Raw genomic sequence first — 25,483 nt, 5'->3', positions numbered from 1 at the left:
GTTCGAGCAGTCGTCGTAGAATAATCGACCTGTGCAGCAGTGTGTTTGGTTAGGCAATCAGTCGTCGTTGTTGGCGGCAGGCGTATACAATTATTATTCGCAAATTACATTTTATCATCGCGTACTCTTGTCGTGGCCCGTGTAATATTATAATAAGGTGTCTATTATACACGCCGACCGGCGGCGGCCGAGAACCGCACTGCACCGGAAACGCCGTCCGCAAGCGTGTGTTTCGCGCTCGCGTTCATCCGTCAGTCGAGTGCGTATATTATATTATTATCGTCAAGTTTCGCGCGCTCGACGTCGCGGCGGCGGCGGCCCACTGGTTATTTTTAAACCCCCGCCGCGTGACACCCTCTTGAGGCTATACAACGGCGTTCGCGTCTGTATGTAATAATAACCTCCCGACCGCCGGCCAAATGCTCGTCGTGGCACAACTGCACAAGTGACGGCGAATTTAAACGAACCGTCCAGCATCGTGTTTACCGCCAGTTACCCCTATAGCCGAAAAACCGACGAATTTCGCACACTCTCCGCCGTGCCGAAACTTCCGTCACACGAAAAAAGGCGACGAATATGGGCTGGTATATTCGAAGACTAAATAATATAATAAACCCGTCCATAAGCATACGGACCGGGACATGGGAAGGGGTCTCGGCCAGAAAGACTTCCGAGTGACGCATCATGAGTGCATTTAGTATGACCGTGGACCGAATGCCATCGAAGAGGCGGAGGATCGTCGTCGGTCATGTGTATAGTCCATTGGTGGCGAGTAATTTATTTGCGGAAAACTTCGTTCGCTGTTTGTGTTACCTGCTCGACGTTTATCGACGTTCAGTTTTTTCCGCGTTTCCAACTGCATTATTTTCATAGACGTTCGACATAATATTATTATATCATTCCGAAATGCACGCATAATAAACATAATAATGTACAGCCGTCGACTGAACCAGAGTATATTTGCATAGGTGATTTGTAATAATCAGATACAATGCCATTTGCGCGTGCCCGATGACGAAACACGACGCACAAAGTACAAAAGCCACGTTCTTATTTTCCCGGAGTTGGTGGTAGCTTATTTCAATTCTTCGGTTACATTCCCTCGATCGCCATTAACATATTATTGATTAATTCAATAACTTTTGTCTCGTGCTTAAAGTCGTCTGCGCTCTACGGGATTTCAGATAGAACCAACAAATCGTAAAAAGTGAAATCGATTCGGTTTGGAGTGTTTGGACGCTGTTTGTTCATCATCTCGTATTGAATCAACTCAAGCGATCGCGCCGAGCATTTTTGTTTTTTTTTTTGTATATACTCTTCGGATATTATAGTCGTCGCAATAACGAATCGTAAAATCGAATGTTGAGTATTAACGCAGCCAAACTGGGGCGCGGGTTTTTCTTTCGCGTGGTCTGCGTTCATTTGGTGTGCTAGGTACATTAATGATATACTATATGGTCGGATTGTTGTTGTATATATTATTATTGTAATATGCCGACGAGTTACGTTTTGGCGGCAGCGGCCTTGGCACAGAGTAGTTCGTATCGTCTTCCTCGTCGATTCATTATAATAATAATAATATATACACGAAGCAACGCTAATAATAAAGCTAATGAAGCGTGACACGACAACGACAATTAAACACGCGTGCGTAACGTGAGTGAATGTGTGTGTGTGTGTGTTTGTTTGGCGGCGTATACTGCAGCGCACATCAGCGGACGATATATACCGTTTACCAAGCTAACGCCTATAACGACTTTCGTACGAAATTAGTTTGGTTCTATAACCCCCCCCCCCTCCTGCCTCCTCACCACTTGCCCAACTGCACGTATTACAATGATAATAGTGTAGTTTTATCTTCGCAAGCGCGAAAACCGACAAATATGTCGTCACTCTGCAGCGTATATAGCACTATAATAATATTGTAGATCCTAAAAGTACAGATTGTGCGAGAGCTGTAACGTTTTATAATAATATTGCGCAAAACACTCCAGTTACGGTGATTTTACGATTTTACGATCTTACGATTTGATATTATATTCAATATAAAAAAATATAATACCTCAAATACCTATGCACCGCGGAAGGTCGGCGAAATGTAACGAAAGTAAAATGTTCAGCCGCGTGATAGTTTTACCCGACGGCAGTACGCCTATGCCAGAACCTAGACCTAATTGCGATCAAATACCACACAATATTATACTTAAATCATAATGTAATGAACATTCGGTCTGTTTTCCGGTCTCGAGCCGCGCACGTTTTCGGGACAACATCTTGAGACGACGCATCTTGTGTCGTATAGCTCTTGAAATGCAGCGACGGCGGTCGTCCTCGCGGCGCGTAGTGTACAACAGTAATAATAATATACATTACACTATATTATTATATTATTATGTGTATACAGTAAGTTAGGCGCGTATGAACGACGACGACGACGACGATGATGACGAGAAGACCACCGCAGCCGCCGCTCCTTTTCCGTCGTGTCTTGGTCGATGACGAAAATGTAGCAATGCACATATCCGTCTCTCTTCCTCCTACCCACCTACGCCACCCACCCAACTCCTCGTCCGCCGATACGATGCCAGTGCTACAGTGGTTGAAGCGTTAAGCGATTATAAAGAGCGCGCGCGCACCAAGGTTCGGTCGGCCGAGAATAATCGTCGTATAGCCGTGACTTTGTATCCGTAAGCATCGTATCGTCATAATAATTATATATTATAATACCATATACATCGTGCGATAAAGATAATAAACTCATACTATGTGAAGTTTTTTCGCACATAGTAGTAATCCCGTTGGCGTTTGTGTAAGTAGTGGGAGGGGGTGGGGGAGGATTTAAGAACCCAGTCATTAATATTAAATATGATGACGCGACAATGATTCCTTATCAATATTTAATAACGTTTACCTACATCTGATTTCTGAGGTACTGTTTGTTTTTCAAATTTCTTAATTTTTTTTCGTTTACATTTGGCTTTCTATAGATTTTTTTCATAGTGATTAACCTATAAAAACTAAATTGCAAACTATTTTAACAATCCAAAACCCACATTATCCATTCCTATAATCGCCCATAAATAAAACAGCTATCACAAAAATACGCAGTTACATTGTGTATACATATTTCAATAACTATACCTATGGCAATTAATTATATTGATAGTTGAAAATTACTTTAAGAAATATGTTGGTAGATGTGGGGGGCATAACTTTGGTCATTTTCTCATGATTGTATCGCATCCAACTACAAGAAAATCGTTTTTATGCCCCTGGGGTCCGTGGGATCCGCATGTATACTATAGCTGCTGCTATGTGGTTCGACAGAGAGGTGTGTACCTTGGTGTGTATTATTGTCCCGGCTGCCAGCCACGAGTGGTGGAAACAAAACCGTACTCAACCGTCGATCTGAAACTGTCTAGTTTTTTAGGTGGTCAAGTTCGCAAAAATAAAACTAAAATTAAATTATATCATCACACGAATTCTTCCGTTCGTGTGCATATCAGTAAAGTGCAACGCAAACGCATTTTTGAACATAAACTATTTCGTAAATATATTGTCACAGCAACTAGTTGTAGTATATTATAATATCATAATAATTTAATAATATCGTGTTTAAAACGCATATTATGTAATGTCATGCGTCCCGAGAAGGTGTTACTCGTGAGGCAGTTATTGTGTTTCGCGTTGGCTTTTTTCCCCGTCCGCTACAGTGTATTATACTATTTTAATGTCGATTGATAATATTACTATTATTGCACGTGATAAACTGCAGCGGTGACACCGACGACGTCGAGTTTAATAAAATATTATGTACGGTAGGAAACGTTACGAATATTGTTTGTCAAGGTCGTCGTCGCATCGCCATATAAATATATTATACGTATAATATTATGTTATTACATATTGTTATTATATTATATATATACGTCGTGATATATAGGTACGACCGCCACTCTGCTCGTCGGTAGATTCTTATGGCACGGACGAGCTCGAAATATTTATCTTCGCCGCGGCCAAGTGTGCCGCCGCCGCCATCGTTTGGCAAGAACTGTGCCGCGGAGACGTCCGCTCTCGTCGCCGTTTTATACCAATCGCCAGGTAGACGACGATCTATTTCCGAGCGTTCTATGGTGGGTGGGACGGGTGAGGCACACGAGACCTAATACGCTCCGCTGCAGGGTGTATTGTTTCGGTCGTAGCTATTTTCCTCTAAAAAGGAAATGGGTATGTACGTATTTATCAAAATAGGATCCTGTCACCTTCTCGTTGATTTGAATATAATATAGGTACCCATCATATTCATATTACGGCCGAGCATATTATTGTTCTACAATATTTTTATGGAATAAATTAAAATTAGATATCGCTGTGATAAAAATTAATATTTTTTAACAATCAAACAAATTAAAAAATATTCAATTCAATTACAAATTATAGAACAATTTCTTTCATTTTTTCCGCTTGACGAAATATTTCAACTCTAGAAATGAACAAATATGACTTTTTTCTGAACAAATAATATAATATATTCTTAAATAAGAAATACAGGCTGAATATTCTTTAATCTTTAAAATACGCTGTAATAATATTGCTACATACATTTTTTTGTACGAATTCTTTACTGAATAAGTTGTCCTGATTATGACCCATGTTGAGCTATATAAAGCCAAAAAGTATATGTGAAAACCTAAAAATTCATTTTCTAGTTATTATATCCTTAAATATATTTTTATGCGCACGAATACAAACCAAATAATTAAAAGTACAAATACTCCACGGGTGTAGTACTTAGATCTGGCTATAAAACAACTTTTTTCAATATACTGCCATACATAATATTTATTTTATTTTAAAGAACAGTTGGAACAGTTTTTTTTGAAACTGGATTTTTAGAAAAAAATACTGGTGGATTATACTTTTATGTAATAAAGTTGATACAAATATATTATTATACCAAAACGTATTAAGAGCTACCAGATTCTCGACTGTTATTAGTACCTCATTGTATACTACAGTACACAATAGTTAAGGCCGTTTAAAATATCTGGTATAATACTATATAATGCTAGAACTTTTATAACTTATATAAGTATAATGAATATAATATTACGAAATTGAATGTACATATGTACATGTTCATGATATGAATTTAGTCCAAAAAAAATACGACGCGTAGAAAAATGAAAAGTACTTTTCTTTTTTTATCTCATTTTCGGAGGAAAATATATAGTGTCGTCTCGCCCATCGTTTCAATGTTGTGGCACTCGCACGTCCTCGGGGCCGCCATGTCGGGTAATAATAATAATATACAGAGCGGCTCGCGGTCTATACAGATGTTATTCTGCACGTCTGTTTGATTTCCGAACGCGTTGTGCCCACAGCAGTTTCCAACGCGTGTTTCGCGATTGCTAGCGAATTAAACCGCGATGATAATATAATATTATATAATACTGCATATATTTCGACACGGCCGACGCCACAAAGTGCTCGTGGTTCACTCGAAGTTCAAGGGGGAAACAACATTCGAGTTATTAACGATTTCGTGATATCGAAAACCAATTAAACTTAATGGTTTGAATTTTTTTCACTCGAAATGTCGACTTCTATCGAGATATCAAAGTTCGAGTTACCGACCGACCGTCGACTGCTTAATATAATAATATCATATACGCAGCACAAGGTATACTTTGCTCGTATATTAATAAAGTATCGATCGTTGCGGTTTTTATGTTGTTAACCTATCTCTGGTATATACCTACGCGATCCGTATCACGTTTCTTCCATACCATCGCTCAAACCGCTTGAACGTCGTCGTCGGTCGCGAAAAATATAAAACTCTAGGGCCGTATTGAAGAATTTCCTCGCGGGCCCTCTCTCTCCCTCTCTCACTCTCTATCTCTCTCTCTCTCTCTCTCTCTCTCTCTCTCTCTCTCTCTCTCTTTCATAACACGAGTATAATGGCATATAGAATTTCTTCCACGGCGGCGGCTCGACTATTGCGCTTCCAAACGATTCGAACGTACTTCATGCGCGTGGCCAAACTCCGAGCTCGCGATGCAGCAGTGCAAGAGTGCAACGCTGCACCGGAATCTTATCGCCGCATAAGACTCGTGATTTATGATGGTAGTAAAATATGTACGCCATAATCATTTATTATTATTATTACTATTGCCGGAGCAGCGCGACAGTGGAGCTTTTTGACGGTACAATATAATGTGTAACTTGGCGCAAGGTCGACGACGACGGATTCGCCGATAACGATTATGGCAGTGACGACGAAGATCGAGACGACCTCGCGATGACTGTATACGATGACGACGACGACGATCGACAACGCAAGACCTCTGCACCGCTGCCCATAAATATTTAACGACGACGTGTACATAATACGCGTTCGCAAACCCGTAACGACGACGACTACGGCGTGCGCGCGTGTGACCTAAATAATATTATATTATCGTCGTCGTCGTCGTCGTCGTCGTCGTATTCGCGCCGCCGCCGCCGCCGCCGCCGGTGACATGCGGCGGGGTGACGAGGTACCTCCGCGCCGCGCTCGCCGGACGACGACGAGACAAAAGGCGCGCTCGACCCTGAACCGCCGCAGTGCCGGGATTATGGGCCGAGCGCGCGAAACCACTGCTGCACGGCGGCGGCGGCAGCTCGCGTATACGCACGGACGCTCCGCTTGATTTTCCCCCCACGTCGTGTCCGATTTGCTCCGTCAGATATAAAATAATATCGTACACAGTGAATTTGTGCTCGCACGCACTGAACACGTGTCGCCGCGGAAACCGATGGTCGCGGCCATCGTATTACAATAATGTACGTATTATTGTTGTGGAAAAAACCGAAAACGCCCGTCGCGCAAAGATTTTGTAATCCGGCCGTGTGTGGCGGTCGGCGGCTGTCCGGTCGGTGGAAAGCTGCGCCGCGCGGACGTCGGCGGCTCTCGCGCGCGAAGTGGAACGAGGCCGGTACTGGCCGACTCTTCGGCTCCAGATCATGTTTCGATACGTCGACCGCGACTGACGTGCCCAAAAAGCCGCGTCAACCGCGAACGCCGTCTCCACGAGTCCGTCTTGTCGACCTTCTGCGGGTTTCCCACACCCGGCCGCCGTGGCGTATGACGGAGCGCGGCCACCGGCTGTAAGCAACCGGGTTCAGACACCGCGGACGCCACTCGAAGCACGGCCACATTTCGCCTACACGTCACGGTGTCTGCGGACGTCGTCGGTGCAGTGTCTTCGGCGGCCGAGGGCCATCACAGCCTGCTGCGCCGTCGTCCGCGGCGCGTATACCACCGTCGGCGAGGTCAAAGACCTATATTTAGTCGCCGCCGCCGATGACCGTTTCCGTCCGCTCCAGAAAACCCGTTCGCTCGCCTCTTCCTTTCTCGCGCGCATACCACGTGCGTCGTCCACGACACCACCGCTGCTGCGTTCTTCTTCCGGTTCTCCTTGCCGCGGAGCAGTACCTAACTACAATAGCATACGGTTAATTACTTCTCGTGCTGTCTTCTTTTTCGCGCCAACACCGGATCATCGCCGCCGTCAAATCGTGACCTGTAAACGTCATTCGGCGGTTACACGTGCATATTATCACAACATTAGACCTCTAGGTATAATATAATATTATATTGTAACGCGTTATAACTCTATATATCTACAATATTATTATGATGAGTGACCACATTGTTTAGGTAGTATAACTCGAAAATATCTCAAAGCGTAACCGCGTATTTGGTTACAGCACTTATATCATAATATCATATTAATATTATACCGCCGTCTAAATCAATTACGCGTAGGGCGTAAGTGTGTTGGGTCGGTGGAGGTAACGATTACGTACGATACATAGTTAATTGTTATATTATTATTACTATACTACATACATACATAAATACACAACTACATAGTACATGCATACACACACACACACACACACACAGAAGGTGAGGTATACGAGTGCGTGTAAATAATACGACATAACGACATCGTTTTATTAGCTCGCACGTGTGTACAGTACGGCTCCGAATGTTGGCGGTAATTTCGTTACAACGATAGTATGTTTAAGTAGTGTACGTACACTGCTAGTTACTACTTATTACTACGCACTATCTATGCACGAACGCCGCTCGACATATATTTTTCTATTTAATAATCGTTCGTATATTATATTACATTATTATTATTATTATTATTATTATTATTATTATTATTATGTCTTCGCACGTCGGTGTGTGTGTGTACATATATATATAATTATATAACAGTGTTTGACTGTCTAATCGTTATCGTCGAGTTTGTGTGTGTGTGTGTGTGTGTGTGTGTGTCGTAGGTACTGTCGTCGTATGTGTGTTACTCGACGTTATAATATTATAACATGGACACTGTAGCAGCTCTGCATTCTGCTCTTTTTTACTAATCTTATAGGCCGCGACTATTATAACGGTGAGGGGGTTACCTCCGATGATGATCGTAACGAAATAAATTTGACTCGACGAACGGGTTGTGTGCGGGAGAGGGAAAAGGGGAAAGGGGCTCATGGTTGGTCTCGTATAATATATTGTTGTTGTTGTTTATTATAATAACAATAATAATAATAATAATAATATATGTTGGTGTATCTATATAGGTGTATAATATATGCATAATAGTATACGCCGTTACCAGGGCGGTTGGGGTCCTGGCTGTACACACATTATACACACGCGCCGCCAGTGCGTATGGTAGTATTTCGTTTTATTGAATTAAAAATATACTCGACTTGTTTAATACAATATATAATATGTTGTACTCGGACGGGGCCTTGACTTTTTATTATACTTAAATCCGACCAATGGCCGCGCGTAGAAGTCGTCTGTTTTTATTTACTGCACAAGAGTATGTCGAATACCGCCGTTACCAACCCCACCTCCTCCTCCACCACCGCCGCCGTCACTGCTATACAACCATACAACTATAACCTATAGGTAGTATAATATGTAATTGGTTATTAGAAATGTAATATAGCCTGTATAGAATGTATACAACCGACACGCAGAGAACGACGCTATGTGGATCGATATCGTCGTCGTAAGTGATGCGCGCTGTTTCGTCACCGCGCGGTCGAGTGTTGATCGTCCGTCATCTGGCCATCCTCGACCGCCGCACATTGTTTTTTCGGCGAGAGAAAGTCGGCGTCCAGTCTCGCATATTATACACATATGTACGACGTGCTCGCTGCAGGATTTCGTTTCGAAAAGCACATAATACGCTTTAAAACAAAAAATAAAAAAATACCTTAGCCGCCGGCACCTCGACGCTGTCCATACACACGATATTCCCGTATATATACGTCATGACTTACCCGAGTGTATTGTAATGCCTTCCTATGCATGTAGTTAGGTAAATAGCAATATTGTTTGTAGTGTTGCGAAACAGTGCCACTGCCGGTGCGGTAGAATATTCATGCGGCCGGTTTAGTGCATTGTCACACTGTTGTTCGTTACCGTACCCCGAATTCGGACGTTTCCGTTTTTCTGAACGGTCGGTGTTTTAACGCCAACGCCCGACGAAATCGCTTCTCTCTTTTTTCGTTCTTATGGATACTACTTATACCGTCGAAACGATATACCTATTTCGTTTTTCGCGCAAACCATTCGTCTCGTATAATTAAAACATAAATAACCGTCAGTCCGCGAACTGTCGTTGTAATAATAATAATAATAATAATCACAGCCGCGTTGTAGCCAAATTTATTATATTACCTATGTACATTGTTGTACACACTGACGACGACGACGACGACGATGACGACGATGACAAATAACTCACGTTATAATAATAAAATAATATTATGTGCATCGCGACGATGATTTTTTTTTATTAATTACGCGTTCACGTTTAACTTTCTCTGCTTCTGCAAGTGAGACGCGCCACGTGCGATTAACTTTCGACCGTAAGCGCGCAGCTTGTGGCTATTATTATCGGTGGGTTTTCGACCACCGGGATTTGCGGCGAGGCTTCTTCCAGAAATCGTTTTACAGCCCGAGAAAAACGTCGTAAATTGATAGTATTAAGACTTATGAGAACGCCGTCGTACCCGCGCATGTGTTTTCTCCGTCTTACAAAATATGTACGACATTGCAAAAACTGTTTTGCTTGGGACTGTGTGGAATGCTCTCTCTCTGTATTTATAGTAGAATGACCAAAATTTCACAGCGTATTGAGAAGAACTTTATCCGCGACGAAAAGAATTTTTATTATTTAGATAGCAAAAATACAATCAAAGTTTCCAGTTGCAAACATTAGGTTTTTTAATTTAATTATTAAAAATGATTGGTTAGTGCGTTATGAAAAAAATTAAAAATTCGCGTCACAAATGAAATTCTTTCCTGAACGTTGAAGAAATTTGGTAATTCTACTTTAAATACATGTTGAGTAAAATCGTCCAACTCAAAACAGTTTTTGTTGTGTTGTACATTTGTGAGATGGAGATAACGTCTTCGTAATAGGGGGACCTGCAGGTGTTATTACACTGTTTCTGTATTCCGTGTAAACTGTGTGTGGTTTTCACAGTACCTACCTATACCATATAGTTGAAAATATTCCACTTCTCTGTGAGTCAGTTAGTTATATTTAAATGTGACTAGTAAAGTCGTTTAAGAGGACGCCGCATCCGCAAGTGTTGTCTCCGTCTTACAAACGTACAACATAGCAAAAACTGTTTCGCGCGAAATAGAACCACTCTAGCTTTAGTCCAAGCTAAGCAACCAAATTTTCATACTAATAAGAGGAGAACATTTACTGTGAAACATCGTTTTTATTTTTTCGATATCACAATTACAAAAGAAGTTATTTAAGTTTGAAATAATGAGTTTTTGAACAATACTAACTTTTTTTGAACTTGTGATACCGTAATAATAAAGACGATGTTGCACAGTAAATGTTCTCTTGTTTATATTGTGAAAATTGGGTTGCTTAGCTTGGACTACACCTTGAGTTCTATTTCGAGCAAAACAGTTTTTGCTATATTGTACGTTTGGTAAGACGGAGACAACACATGCGGGTGGGGCGTACTCTTAATTATTATAGTATGATGATCTCAGATCTCATTATACTAGTACATGATTATGATAATATTATGAGATTATGATATTATTTGATTTGGTGAATAATAAGACAATTATGTACACGGACCACATAGTTACGTGGAATACGGACCGCAGTGTTTCGTGGAACACACGGTGTCAGTGTAATACTTTATTATTAGTAGGCCGCGATCGTCGTTTCTTCTCGCTCCGACCAGAATGACGTGTAAATCGCAACCGCCTCGATCACGAAACCGCTGTCGACGCGCGAACAAATATTATAACATAATATATAGCTCAATGCTCCTTACTTTAGGGTATGCTCATTGCTCATAATGACATTTGATATGGCCCAATGGCTGCCCGACGTGACCTTTTCGGATTTTTCTTATCCTGAATGCGGCGCGTACATCAAGTGGGTAGAAAATGATACTGTCTTCACTCTTCAGCGATTAATAAAATAATTAAGATGACGTCATACCCACATGTGTTGCTCCGTTTTACACGTACGACGTAGCAAATTTTCGTTCACCACTTTCAATGGTGTGTTGTTTTGACATTAGAGTGAATTTATTTACTATCAAGCCTCTAAGTAAGAATATTATCTGTTTTTACTATATTTTAATTTTTAAGTGAGTCAGGAGTAATATATTAAGATATGAAAATGCTCATAACTGACACCACATGCGAGTGCGAAGTCTTCTTAAGTATCTAAAAAATGTAATACATACAGCAAAATGTGAACTATACCTTAGTTTAAGCAATGTTAGTTAAGCATATGATAAGCGTATCGAATTTAATAATATAACGATTTGTTACTGTCAGACCAATGGCCACGGCTGCAGATGTTTTTATTTCTTAAATAATAAAAAAATAAAAAATAAAAATACATATTATATAAAGTATATTCCAGTGAACTAATAATATGGTAATATATTATAATTTCTTACATTCTATATCTGTTTGAATGATGGTTTCTAGTCCATTAAAGATAAGAAAACAGATGAAATGCAAAATTGCGAAGCTAGTGGAACGCTGCTATATCTTTACTATAATAGGCACAAACAAAATTTAAAAAGTCATAAAAATCAACTTATTGATAAGACACAATAAATTCATTTTTTATTCGTTGTACATAATTTTTTTGCCTTTTACATTTCACTAGGTATATTGTGTATCATAAGACATATATATATTATTTTAAGTATATCGCGGTGACATTTGTTTTGCGATAGCGCAATGTCTAAACGATTTGTTTTTGATATGACTATATTATAATAATTAGTAATTCAATGCACATATAATTAAATGGTTTTGAGACTTCAATATCGTACCTATACTCATACATTAATTAGTCACTAAGATTAGATACAGCTATTATTGTATTCAATAATAAGGTAGTTTTTCAATGCTGCAATAATAGCTGCTTACAGTTATAATCTAGTAAAATGTAATATTTATTACTTGTTATTTTTATGAAAATAACTATGTAGCTACGTGCCCATTGACTTTCAACTTTCAATACTTTTCTACATAAAAAAAAATCTTCACCCATAGGTAGGTACCCAGGTACACCAAAGCACTATGCGTAATCGGTGATACCAACATTCAATATCTAACCTACCTATATTTTCATCTTACATTCTTACAAGATTTTAGCCGAAAACCAGGTGACTACACACTGTGGTTTGTCGTGTTTCGTGCATAAGTAAAAAATGTTGGTTACCTACACAAGTTATTTGTTATATTAAATTCTACTACACAACACGGTTTAATGGAAACCCGGTCTTAGGCATAACTAGACACTCCGAATTAGAACTAGCTGTAACCTCGATTGAGGCTATTGTCGACGAGCTACTGAGGTTCCTGCAGATGCTATTAATATCATATAAATGTGAAATAAGTAGTTACTAAATTGCTGTACTCAAATATTTTATAGTTTCGGTGACATATCGCGTCACAAGTAATTTATCATTATATTCATCTATACATTTTATTTTATTCATTCAAAATGTTGCATTTACGGATCATCTATAAATAACAATAAGGGATGAAGCCGGCCCCCGCCCAGAATGTTGATCCTATATAGTCTGCTTTTGTTCGACTCGTCATGTTATTACTACCATGATATGTGGGTTATTTATGATGTGTTTTAATATACTGTATTTATTTTACTTACACAATTGCGCTGACGTCGATAATATTATATGTATCGACATAATTCCTGCGCACTCGCCATATCGCCAGTGTTCGCCATCACACGCTTGATCCCAATTCGAAAAATTGACTCAGGAAAATCGTATAATGGTACTTATGAAAATAATTTTGCCCGAGAAAATTGTATTTAATGTTGTAAACCATAATACAATGCGCCTGTATAGGTATAGTGTATAATATTGGCAGGTAGCTGACGACTTTCGGACGTCGAAACATTGCGGGGCGCGTGTCCCGCCCGCTGCAGACGCGTTACAATATTAATACCTCAACATATACCAACTATATCGATTTAACTGGTTACGCTTCGTATATGGTAACGGTGGCGTGAAAAAAAGAAAATACAATTAATAGAATCGCGATCGTTTCGAAAAGCACCGCCGGAATCGAACGATAAAAGTCGATATTGGCTCGGATTCCCGGCGCAACAGTATATATCCATCTACCCACGTCCTACCCATACTGCTGCCGTGTCCTTCCCGCCCTATATATATATATATATATACAGTAGTGTATTCATAATAAATGGACCGCGAAGGCTGCGCAGGAGGTTCAGGACACGACAATTATCCAATTGCGACGATAACGGCCACGGCGAGTTTCCGTCATCGTCGCGCGCGTCATCTCATCCGCGAGATTCATCGGCAGATATTTCCGTCGGAAACTCATCGCGTCGCACTCGCATGCGGTATTCGCACCAATAATAACGATAACGATATCATGTCCTACATACATACATACGTACATGATATATATATAAAATATTATGTGCACTTATATATTATATAGTTGGCCGTACACCGTCGTGTGTTGCTGCCGGTGCTGCGAGTGTATAATATACGCCAAGGTTTTACGCGTAGCCGCGCCTCCTTGACATCGATATTTGCGTCGCAGTCGTCGGGGGACTTTCGCGCGAGCGGCGTTGCACCAACAGCAGCGGGCAGTCTTCTTCGCCGCGTTATTTATAGCACTCGCGGCGGCGGCGCACAGCTTCTGCCGGCGGCGCGTCGTATATAAAATACTACTACATGTCCGCGTATTATACGATTTCGTTTCATGTTTTCCGGCGATCAGCGGCGGTTCGTTGATAATAATAAATAATAAATGATCATTTTACTTGCAGTAAAGAGTCCGGACGACAGTCGTATAATATTATATTGTTGTCATAACACCCTGTGTATATTGTAATAATAACTCAAAACACTGCATTATGGCGTGCACAGGACGTCAGCCATGTGTACGCTCGACTCTTATATGGGTAATAATAACCGCCACAGCTCTGCCGCTATACATAGTACGTACTGTCGCCATATAGCTAAGGTCGTATCCGCGGACGACCTACACATACCGCGTATATATGCGTCGTGTAAGCTCCAGCGGAATTCTTAGTTTTTTACGCCCGATGACTGCCTATAATGTATATTTATTAATAGAATAATATATGATAACGCGGCTGGTTGACTGTCGAGTATTAATTATTGTGTAATACCATTGAGTATATACAATATAATATTACACTCAATAGTCAATGGTATTACCATGTCCACTGCACAACGATTCGGTCAACTGATAAATGACGTTTTTTTTTTTTGATTCACAGGTACTTTAAAATGGCGAAGACGGCCTCGCCGTCTCCGTCTACCAGTTCTTCGGGCAACCTGCACCGCCAAAAGCCCGGGCCGAAGCCGAAATATACTCAACAGCAATCGTCTTCGTCCGCACCGTCCTCGTCGACGTTGCCGGACTCGAAACTCCCGCTGCCCCAGTGTAAGGTCAAGCGGAACTACGCTTGCGGCAAGTGCGCGTACTACACCCAGAACCCACGCAGTTTCCTGCACCACCAGAAGAACGTACACGCCGAACGACTAAAAGTGTACGAGTGTTCACATTGTCTGTACGCGTCGAAGCACAGCCAGAAGCTGCAGCGACACGTGCATATGGTGCACCAAGTGGATAGCAAAGGTAGCAAGAAAAACCACGGATTCGACGAGTCCGGAAAGCCGCTTCTAGTGCCGCCTGTCCGTATCCGGGTGCAGCGCTTCGAAAAGTTTACGGACCAGCATCTGGCCAAGCTGGTGATTGTAGAAGACGTGGACGTCGAGGAGGTGCTCCCGGTCAGTGCTGACGAAGAGGGCGAGGGCGAGGGTGAGGGCGAAGATGCGAAAGAAATTGAAGCTGAAGCCGAAGAGGAAGCTGAAGTCGAGGCGGAAGCCGGAGTCGAAGAAGAAGAAGAGCTGGATGATGAAGAGGCCGGCGAAGAAGAAGAACTAGAGGACGAAGACGAGGACGAAGAAGATGAACAAGGCGAAGATGACGACGGTTCAGTGGACGCGGACGACCGTGTGCCCGTGACCTCACTGCTGCAAACAGCACCGCCAACATCGCCATCCCCAACGCCATCCCCAGCTCCACTACCGCCGCCCAAGAAACTACAGCAAAAGAAGTACAAAGTGGAAAAGCCGTCCGTGACCTTCATCCGGTGTTCCGTTTGCCCGTTCGGCAGCCATAGCCGGACGCTGGTCAACAGGCACGAGAAGTCGGCGCACTTGAAGAAGAAATTCTTCCGGTGTATGAAGTGCAACTACGTGACTCACATGCGGGCTCGGTACACCAAGCACGTCAAGTACCACACGATGCCGATGATCAAGTGCGACGACTGCGACTTCCGGACGCCGTACAAGTGGAATCTGGACCGGCACAACCGCAACCACAGCACCATAGCGCCAGGCACGTACAAGTGCTCGCACTGTTCTTTCTCTGCCGATATCAAGCAGAGTCTCACCGTACACGAGACGAATCACCACGTGCCACCGGTGGGCGGCGTGTTCCCCTCAAACGGCTCCAACCGCCGCCGGTACCGGGTGGGCGCGTCCGACGCTCCTGGCTCAGCGGTCGACGGCACAGAGGTATGTATATACATTTCATAATATTATGCAGAATAACGGAGAAATGCAATATATGTCGGGGAGTAATTAAATGTGATAATATAAGTTTAATAATAATACACTTTATAGTACTGCAGCAGGTAGTAGCGACAGTGTCCATTACTTTTTCATAAAATATTATTACTGTTAACGCGTTCGGAACACGTTTTACAGTTTGAAGCTTAGATCAGGCCCCAAAGTCTCTATTTCGCCTGCATCAGAGATGAAATAAATTGGACGGGATGTAGGGCAAACTGTCACGGTATTTGATATAGTGGAAATTAATTTTTCTAATCATTATTTTTATTTCTTTACATTTCACAAGAAATATAATTGAGAATTAAAATAAGAGCTTAAGTAGGAATTATTATTATTTATTTAATTTTTAATTAACCGCACTATGTCGTAAATGATATGCTATCATACTAATCACAAATAAGCTTTTGTGCATGTGCAGTGCTAAAAGATGCTTCAAGAAAATGAATAATAACTCACCAGTGTTTATGATCTTAGGCTCGAAATTGCTGCAATTTCCGCTGAAATATTCATAGTACCAACATTAGCGCCTCTATTTTATTTTACCCCCATAGATGTTTGCCAAAGTTAATATCCATATACTCCTAGTCCTTATAGTTGGCTACTTACTATTCATACAGTGCTCTCACGCGTATTAAGTTCTCGCCCCGACGAAAAAATCTTTGTCAGACAGGTAACGATAACGCCACTATTGAAATAATATATAAAAGTACGAAGGTGAAGGATAAAACAATGTTTTTGAGCACCGTATGTGATCCATCAATTGAACTATTGAAGGCAATTTGTATTAATAAAATACGTTACTATTCTACTCGTGTATATAGAATATAGATAGTATCGTTCATTTTAATTCTAAATAAATCTGTTACATAATGTACGATTTTCCAATAGTTATTATGACGAATTACACGCCAGTATAGACTATAGGTGTGTTAATGTAATATCATATACCTACGTGCAGAATCATTTAAATGTTATACATAACTTAAGGATTTCTTATACAATGCATACGATGTGTCAAATTAATTCAATTACAATTATTAATCACTAATAAATAAATATAAAATATTGAAGTATTGAATGTTGTTGGAAGCCATAATATGTAGTAGTATACTTCTCCAATTCATTATAACAAGGAGATTACATTGGTGCCTAATGAGTATTTTTAAGAATAAAGATTTTATACAGAATAGTTATATACATTTTGCATTTATTATCAGATACATCCTGACGTAAAAAATATCTTAAAAAATCGAAATTTTCATTAGGTAGACATTTTATTAAGCATTTAATTAAACAAAATTAATTTAAGGAACCTATACGCTATAAACTTTATGAAAATATTCTTTAGGCTTTAACTAATAAATTTGGTTTATTGTGAGTTTTAGTTGAAGTTAATTACTTTGATAAAGGCTTTTGAGTCTTTCTTTGATAATAATGTATGTAATAAAATAAAGATCATAGTTATGGCAAACTAATTTAATAGACTCAAAGAAGATAACTAAATTACTTGCGGAATGATGTGCATTTCTCTCGATTATGAATTGACTCGCAGTTGAGAGTGTATAATATGCATTAGCAGTTTTCAGTTCTAAATAGTACCATTTATGGTATTAATATTTATTATTTTAGGTTTACCTAGGTACAAATTGATCTCACGACTGTGTATAATATTTGTTTATATCCTAAAATTAGTTTTTTTTTGTAATATGTGTGTGCACCTAATTTTAATTTTATGTTTCATTGGTTAAACATTTACGAATTTAGTTAATCAAACTCCAGATATTTTTTTTCTTTAAGGCCTGTTTCATAGCCTTGCGTTTTTTTATTTAGATTTTAAAGTTTGTGTTCAGGGACCACTGAAGAAGCTATATCGTGTACGAACTTAATAATGTAATTCTAAAATCGCTCGTAATGATACGTACGCGTATTGTACACGCGACTGCAGTGAAACGGGAAAGGGAATGCGTTGTCTCCATATTACAAACATACAACATTGCATATTTTTGTGTTCAGCTGTTTAAATTGTGTATAATAACCTAATAATAGAACGAATAAAATTGACCTATTATCAAACTTAAGGGTAAGGGCGTAATCCGTGTTTCATCATGTTATGTTATTTTACAATATTTTAATTTTCAAGTAAGTTACGAGTATGTAAAATAGTTCAATTCAAAAATTCGTAAAAAATCAATGAGAAAACGTAGAATATATTCCTTATAAGTTTGTTAATAGGTAAATCCACTCTAAAATAATAGTCTTCTAAACACAAATTTGCCATGTTGTACATTTGCATAAGACAGACCACACACGCGGGTATTTTTTCTTTTTAAAAGACTTCAATACAATTGGCTAGTATAATGTCTTAGTCTACACAACATTTTGATTTTAATTTTTTTTAATTTACCATGTTTAGATAGTTAAATATAAACGTAGAGTAATTTTTTATTTTATAATATCTGTTGGTATACTGTGACTTCAGTTTTTAGATTAACAAAGCTTTTAGAATATCTGTTGTCCACACGAACACCTATAGTTATTAAATTATATTATTATATATTATACCAGATTAACCTTACGACATTATTGATCTTACAATCCCAACATTAACTGCTAAGCCGCTAAAGGCCGATGATCAGATTAAAAAAATTGGCAGGTCACATTATTATACCAAGTCTGGGAGTGCACGATGGGTCATGCTGTATACTCACAATGTCATTATTATTTTGATTTGTGAAGGACATCGCTTAGTTACTCGCGTGTACATATCTTTTATGCATATCGTATATATTATACAATGCACACCTATATACCGCCGTGGTGCGTTTAATTTATACATATTATATATAGGTAAGTGATTTTCAATATAAGAAGTTTACCGGGAATTTAAGAGGGTGTGTGGAATATAACCTTAAAAATATCGAGTACCAATAATGTGTCGGGCGTAGGTACATTAATATATAATAAATATTCAGCAACAGTTAACGTTCACGGTTCGTATTTTATCAGACTATCTGCTCAGTATATTATAATATACAATAACTGCAGATATTATAGGTTACCTATACATGTACATTGCAATGTCGGTAATTTTTTTCTATTTTATCACTCGTACATACGTATGGTATCTACGTATTATATTGTATTGAAAAAAATATTATTTTTAACATTCATCCGTTAAAATCTATAGATACGTATATAATATTCTATCGCTATCATATATTTGTATCGATTAAAAATTATTTTTATTTTGCGCGTTTGCCATCCGGTCATCATTTGGCGTGCACGTTCTGACGCAAAATTGCATGTCGTGCGCATTTATCGTCGTCATTTAGTGTTGTGTTCGACAGTCGTTGTGTGTTTCTCATTGACCACTGCACAGTCGAAAAAATACTTCCAATCTATTATATCATATATTGTCCTTACACCTGCTCTGTTGTCGTGCAGTCATCTTCTTATTATCTTTTCACACGGCCTTTCAAAAGACCCGGCAGGGACATTTTATTTCAATTTCGTCCCGCTCTGCAATGAAATGAAAAAAAAATAAACATGCCGTTGATATTATATAGGTTTAAAGTAAACCGCAGTTAGTCTCTTATGTTTCATTACCTAGGTATTATGTATTATATCTTTTCCAGTTAGAGGGACTTTATTACGATTTAAAGGGTGTCTTGAATAACTGACGTTTCAATAAGCTACATACACTAATAATGAATTATTCCCATTGTGACCCATATAAATAATAATGAACTTTTTTTTACGCAATATGCAAATAAATATTTGTGGCTTGGTGTAGCACGATGTCTGGCTTCAGTTACTAATGTGCTCTGACTGCCAGCACCGACCGGTGCCACTTGTTCCCGGATGGGTGGCCACCCAGGTTGTTGGTGGCAAATTCTTGTCACATATACACTTGTTGCAAACCAATCGTACCCTGCCCCATAATTAAAAAACTCACAACAAATATTTGTGTTCCATATAAATTGACCGGAGCAGCCACACGATCACTTAATGAGAGGTCCAGTTAACTCTGCAGTGTTCTACGTAATTTATACAATATGAATAATATAATGAGTGATCGGTCATATGAGCTTTCCCGGAAGCTATTGCCGTAATATTATTATGGAGTCTCGTCCTGAGACTGGTTTCGTGAGTAACCTGGGAGCTTATACATTTAAGACTTTTCATTTCAATTTTATTGTAATATTTGTTATGTAATCACCGTGATTTTTATTTTTTTATAACACATTTCTGCAATATCGAGTAAAAAAGTGTAATATTTTTCCGTAAATTTTAAATGAAATTAAAATTTTGATATGAAATCAATCTGATATAATATAATAATATAGAACAGTTGATGGTCGGCTCACTACAGTTATATATATTATACTTATAGCAAGCCCGGATATGACGTACGAGCTTTCAGTTGGTCGATACTATATAATATAGACATTCCCCGACCATCCTCTGCAGAGCTTTGTGTAGTGGTGGCCCCGCAGTTCCAAAGACTGTCGGCGTTGGAGGGTCGCGGTTCGGTGACGGGGCGGTGCGTTATATGTACTATTGTTGTATATTATATACGACTCGATAACATTTAGACTATATTTCGCTGCCTCAACGGAGCGGAAACTACCGTTTATACACCGCGGACTTGTGCCATATAAATATAGGTATATATTCTATACAGCCTTCGTGCGACATAAAGAAATACGAAACTATACATCCGTATAATAATAATAATACGAAATCCTCTCCTTCTTGTTTCTATCAATTTTAAACCGCGGTGAGGGATGGAGGTGGCTGGTGTATTTTCCATATAGCGCGCTTTATCATGTAGGTGAAGCAATGCTTGACCTAATGCCGAAAGGGCGTTTCCTTACCATGCATTGAAAATTTACAGATGAGAAACAAAATTTTTAAAAAAACCGGGAAAGTCAACGTGTACTATAGGTGTGGTGTGTAACCTCATCATTGAATACTTCACAAGTAATGGATGTGGCAAATTTAGGGAAAACAATTTTGAGCAGTGACACGATCTGTAATATTTCGAAAATGTATTATTTGTGAATGGTAAATAATACACGTACAAATGGTGAAAAAATTCAAGTCCCCTACGAATACAATTTTTTATTAAACACAACAAAATAACAATATTTTGTATTTTTCGTTTAAATCTCCAGTTTTACCTATAATGTCAACTTTAAATGTAAAGATATTATTGGTACATTAGATTATTTTCCCGATTATTTTGAAAAGTATTTGGAAATGTATTATTTTGACCTCAAAATTTGATCCACTTTTCTACCAGAATTCTCCCTTAAAGTCGAATTTCTTAGCATATTATTTTTTACTACAAAAAGTATCTACAGACACAAAAAAAAATTAAACATACTGTTAAACTAATTCAATTATTGCTCCGCTAAAAGTCTAAAATCGAATACAATTGTTTGTTAAAAAAAATATTCAATCTTACGAATGGAAAATGCCTTGGTAGGAAGTACCAAATACTCGGACTTGATATTCTTGGAATTCAATCGTTAAAAAAGAAATAACTATATGAATATAATATAATTTTTGGGCTGAAGACATTTTTGATATATATCTTGGCACGAACTAAAGTGAAAACGTCTATTTAGATTTAGCCCGTGGCCACCATAGTGGTATACTAAAAATGATTACAGATATTTAAATAGTTTATAATTTACTAGATTATTATATGATTTACCTACGCGTACTGCTGTCACGTTGTCGTCGCGTCCTTCGAAAACGGTTTTGCAGCGAACGGTCGGTCGCAGCTTGCAAAACACATTTCAATGCTCGTCGCCGTTGGTGTGCTGCAGCGTTTATCAATTTATGTACATGATGTTATTATGTATAGTACCTACTGTATAATGCGGTATGGGCATAAAAATTATAACACAACCATAGTTGCAGCAGCAGGAGCAACAGCAGCAGCAGCAGCAGCAGCAGCAGTAGTAGTGGTGGTAGTGGTGGCGGTACCTACTAATGGTCCGTTCGGTGCGCGAGGAGTATATCCGCGGCCGTGAGTTCGTCAACAGTCGTTCGTGCGTTATTAGCTGTAGACGAATAATATACACGCGGTAAACACAGTTGTGAAAACACTTGGACGGGACTTAATTATAATCTAATTAGGACGATATTACAATAGCGCCGCTGCCACCACCGCCACCATTCGCGTACGTAGTCGAGGTATATAATAATAATATTATTGTTTTCAATTTATAAATGTACTCAATTTTCTGGCACTTAACGTCGGCCGCCTAACCGGTGTACGCCTATACGAGTTTATTGGATTTCATTTTCCGTTCCGCTCGTCTGTTGGGCGTTTCAACATACCTAGTATAACGTATGAGTACAGTTTTCTTGTAGAAAAAAGCGCGTGTCCGTCCTGTTGCTTTTGTAGGGTTATCGCGGTTAACTGCATTTGTGGCGGGATTGCGAGATTGTTGAGAAATCGAGAAATAATAATACCTACACCGTTTCCTTGTAAATTGCATTACATTTCTTAAGAAACGCAGTGCAATCTCTAAACTGTTTAAAATTTCGCACTTCCGATTGCAGTTCGTACAATGCTGCACCTCCAACAATCGCGTAAACGAAATTCGTTTGCCATAAAATCGACAGTTAACCTAACACATCATCATAGCTATAAGCATGCCGGTGGGCTTCTTTTATACAACTCAGTATAATACGTAATTATTACCTATTATTTAGATTTTGTTTTGAATATAATTTCAGTTTTTTTTTTAAATTATAGCAACGTATTAATTTTAAACGACGTACCGTTCGAGTGGAAATTGTAGTTGATAGTAGTTTCTGTGAAATTGTTGCGACAAATCGTCGTCGGTGACCTCGGATTTTAACTCCGGTGTATTGAACGAACCAGATTTTAAGCGCGCTGGCGCGGTGTGTTGGGCTGTATTATTTTCGTCCAGAGTTCTAAATTACGATAACCTTTAGATCTCCGATCATTTTGTGATGTACCATTATTACATACGCATGTGCGTAACATTACAAAATAATATATTTTATATACTAACACAATATATCATAAAACGCTATGCTGCGTATAATATCATGATATACATGTGCTGCTGTTGCTGCTGAAACAGGAGGAACAGCAGTCAGAAATGTGTTACACAAACACGCCGCCTCGCGTTATCTAATCTTGTGCGTTAGCTGACTGTTCACCCGTCACTGGTCTTATAGGAATTACTACAAATATGTATTGTATTATTATGTAAATAAAAATAGTGGTTGGACAATTTGTGTGCTACGTTAATCGTAAAGTTTATAGCATATAATAAAAAATGTATCTGCAGTCTTCTGGCTTGCAGTTCGTCTCTCCGCTTATACAGTCCAGTACACTGTCGTGGGCATTGGAAAATTATAACACAATATTTCATTTTGTACGTGCTGTTCGTTGCACTGTGTTCGTTTTGTACCCATAGTAATTTCGTCAAAACTTGCCATGTACCTGCACCTGCAGGGATGCTTTACTGCGGTTGCCACGTGCCTCGATTAAAATTAAAGCTTTTGTTGTCAAGCTAGTAGCTATATATTATAATCAAAAATATATTATTGCGAGTTTCTCGGTAAGTGTCTATACACGTTTTTTTCTTTCCGGCGGTCTAGTGACTAGTATTCCTTTTTTACCCAGTACATAGTACGGCCCTTTCTTATTGTGTTACAGAGAATTCAATGTTGAAACTTTTACATGATTACCATTTTTAAGAAATTTATACATAGCAAATGCATATTTATATGGTATCCATAATTTTATTTTAAAATAAGTTGAAAAAAAATGTTTTATCAAAAGCATTGTATAAGTCATTATTATTTCCTATACCTATTATTGTACGTTTAACGAAATAAATCTAACGTTGAATATATTTCAAGATATTTGACTAAGATGACATTTAACTTGTTCGTTTGTGTAATTTAACACAAAAAAACTTTTCTTAATTTTGCTCTAGGTTACGAGCATTTTAAGTTTTGAAACATTATATCTCCTTGTCGCTACTCGAATGAGTTATCCCTGTTGTACGCACGCACATCCACGACACTCTGTTCGTCTTCGCACAGGCATACAAAGCGCTGGCGCCACTAGTTTTTGTTTTCGCCGAAAATACCGCTCGTAATCCGGGTCAACAATTTATGGAGTACCTATCGAATATTATTTACCTTTTCTGGAGGAGTAACTGTCATACAATATCAACTTTAGATCAACGTACTGTGACTGGACCCCTTATCTACATTAAAACACGCGGTCGAGATTTATGAGTATAAAATTATTTCTGTAACCTTGTATAATGTCGGATTTCGTTCCTCTAACCTGAAATTTATAATTTCGCACTCGTGATCTGTGTTTATTGGGATATTGATGCGTGTGTAACATATTATAAAAACATCCGTACCATTGGATTACCATACACCGGTAACTAAATATCACCCTGTATAAACAGAGTATACCTACATGTATGTTTTATCAATGTTTTTTCCTACCAAATGCGCGATTGTGGTGTATATATACACACCTTACCATTTTAAATATTTATTTTCCACACGAGCTTCTTTAACAAGATCTTATTTGCTTATTCATTAACAATCGAACATCGCACTTTGAGACCGTGCAATCAGACAAAGTTATATGCAAAGTAAACGGTTTTTTCTGGAGTAGTTCAATTTTTTATCGACGTATCTCTTTCCGTTCCCCTTATCTTTGTATTATATTCAGTCGTCTGGCCTTTGATCGCCGTCGTCGTCGCCACGGCTCGAATTTCTCTCTCTTTGGTACGTCGCGATAACCGGCTTCGTATATCTGACCCGAAGTCGGCGCGGTTCCTTTAACGCCTATGTAACTGTTATCGACAACCGTTATACCACTCCTCGTCGTCCTTTAATTATTGCACGAATTTCTCGAATACAGCTGCAGCCGTTCGCGCTATTCGGCTGTTATGTACAAACGTAAATAACTCACACACGAGTCCTGTTAACATTTACTATATGGTGGGGGGGGGGGGCTCTAATTATAGCGAGTCTGTATATTTATTTCTAAATTCGTACATTACCTATAAAATACACAATGTATAAGCTGTTACATACATATAATTAAGATTGTGCTACCTCCATCACCACTGATAATGTTAAGAAAACGCTAAACCCGAATGCGTTGTCGTACAATTTACAATTTTTTAAATGCTCATAACTCACA

At 39.0% G+C, this 25,483-nt stretch overlaps 1 protein-coding gene across 4 annotated transcripts in view; it reads left to right on the top strand.

Moving 5' to 3' along the window:
* The window catches only part of LOC111032761, a 69,402-nt gene that overhangs the window by 26,794 nt on the left and 17,125 nt on the right, over positions 1 to 25,483 (top strand). For 3 of the 4 annotated variants that reach the window (XM_022313213.1, XM_022313211.1, XM_022313212.1), the window contains exon 2: positions 14,889 to 16,194. In XM_022313213.1, the coding sequence (XP_022168905.1) occupies positions 14,899 to 16,194 (1,296 nt within the window). In that variant the 5' untranslated portion in view covers positions 14,889 to 14,898. Of the gene's footprint in view, positions 1 to 7,349; positions 7,622 to 14,888; positions 16,195 to 25,483 lie in introns of those variants that run through there. The other variant, XM_022313214.1, reaches the window with a different exon arrangement.

The sequence above is a fragment of the Myzus persicae genome, unplaced genomic scaffold (genome assembly GCF_001856785.1).
Source record: "Myzus persicae strain clone G006 unplaced genomic scaffold, MPER_G0061.0, whole genome shotgun sequence".
Classification (NCBI taxonomy): Eukaryota; Metazoa; Arthropoda; class Insecta; order Hemiptera; family Aphididae; genus Myzus; species Myzus persicae.
The sequence above is the reverse complement of the archived record's forward strand: the minus strand, read 5'-3'. Positions and strand labels throughout refer to the sequence as shown.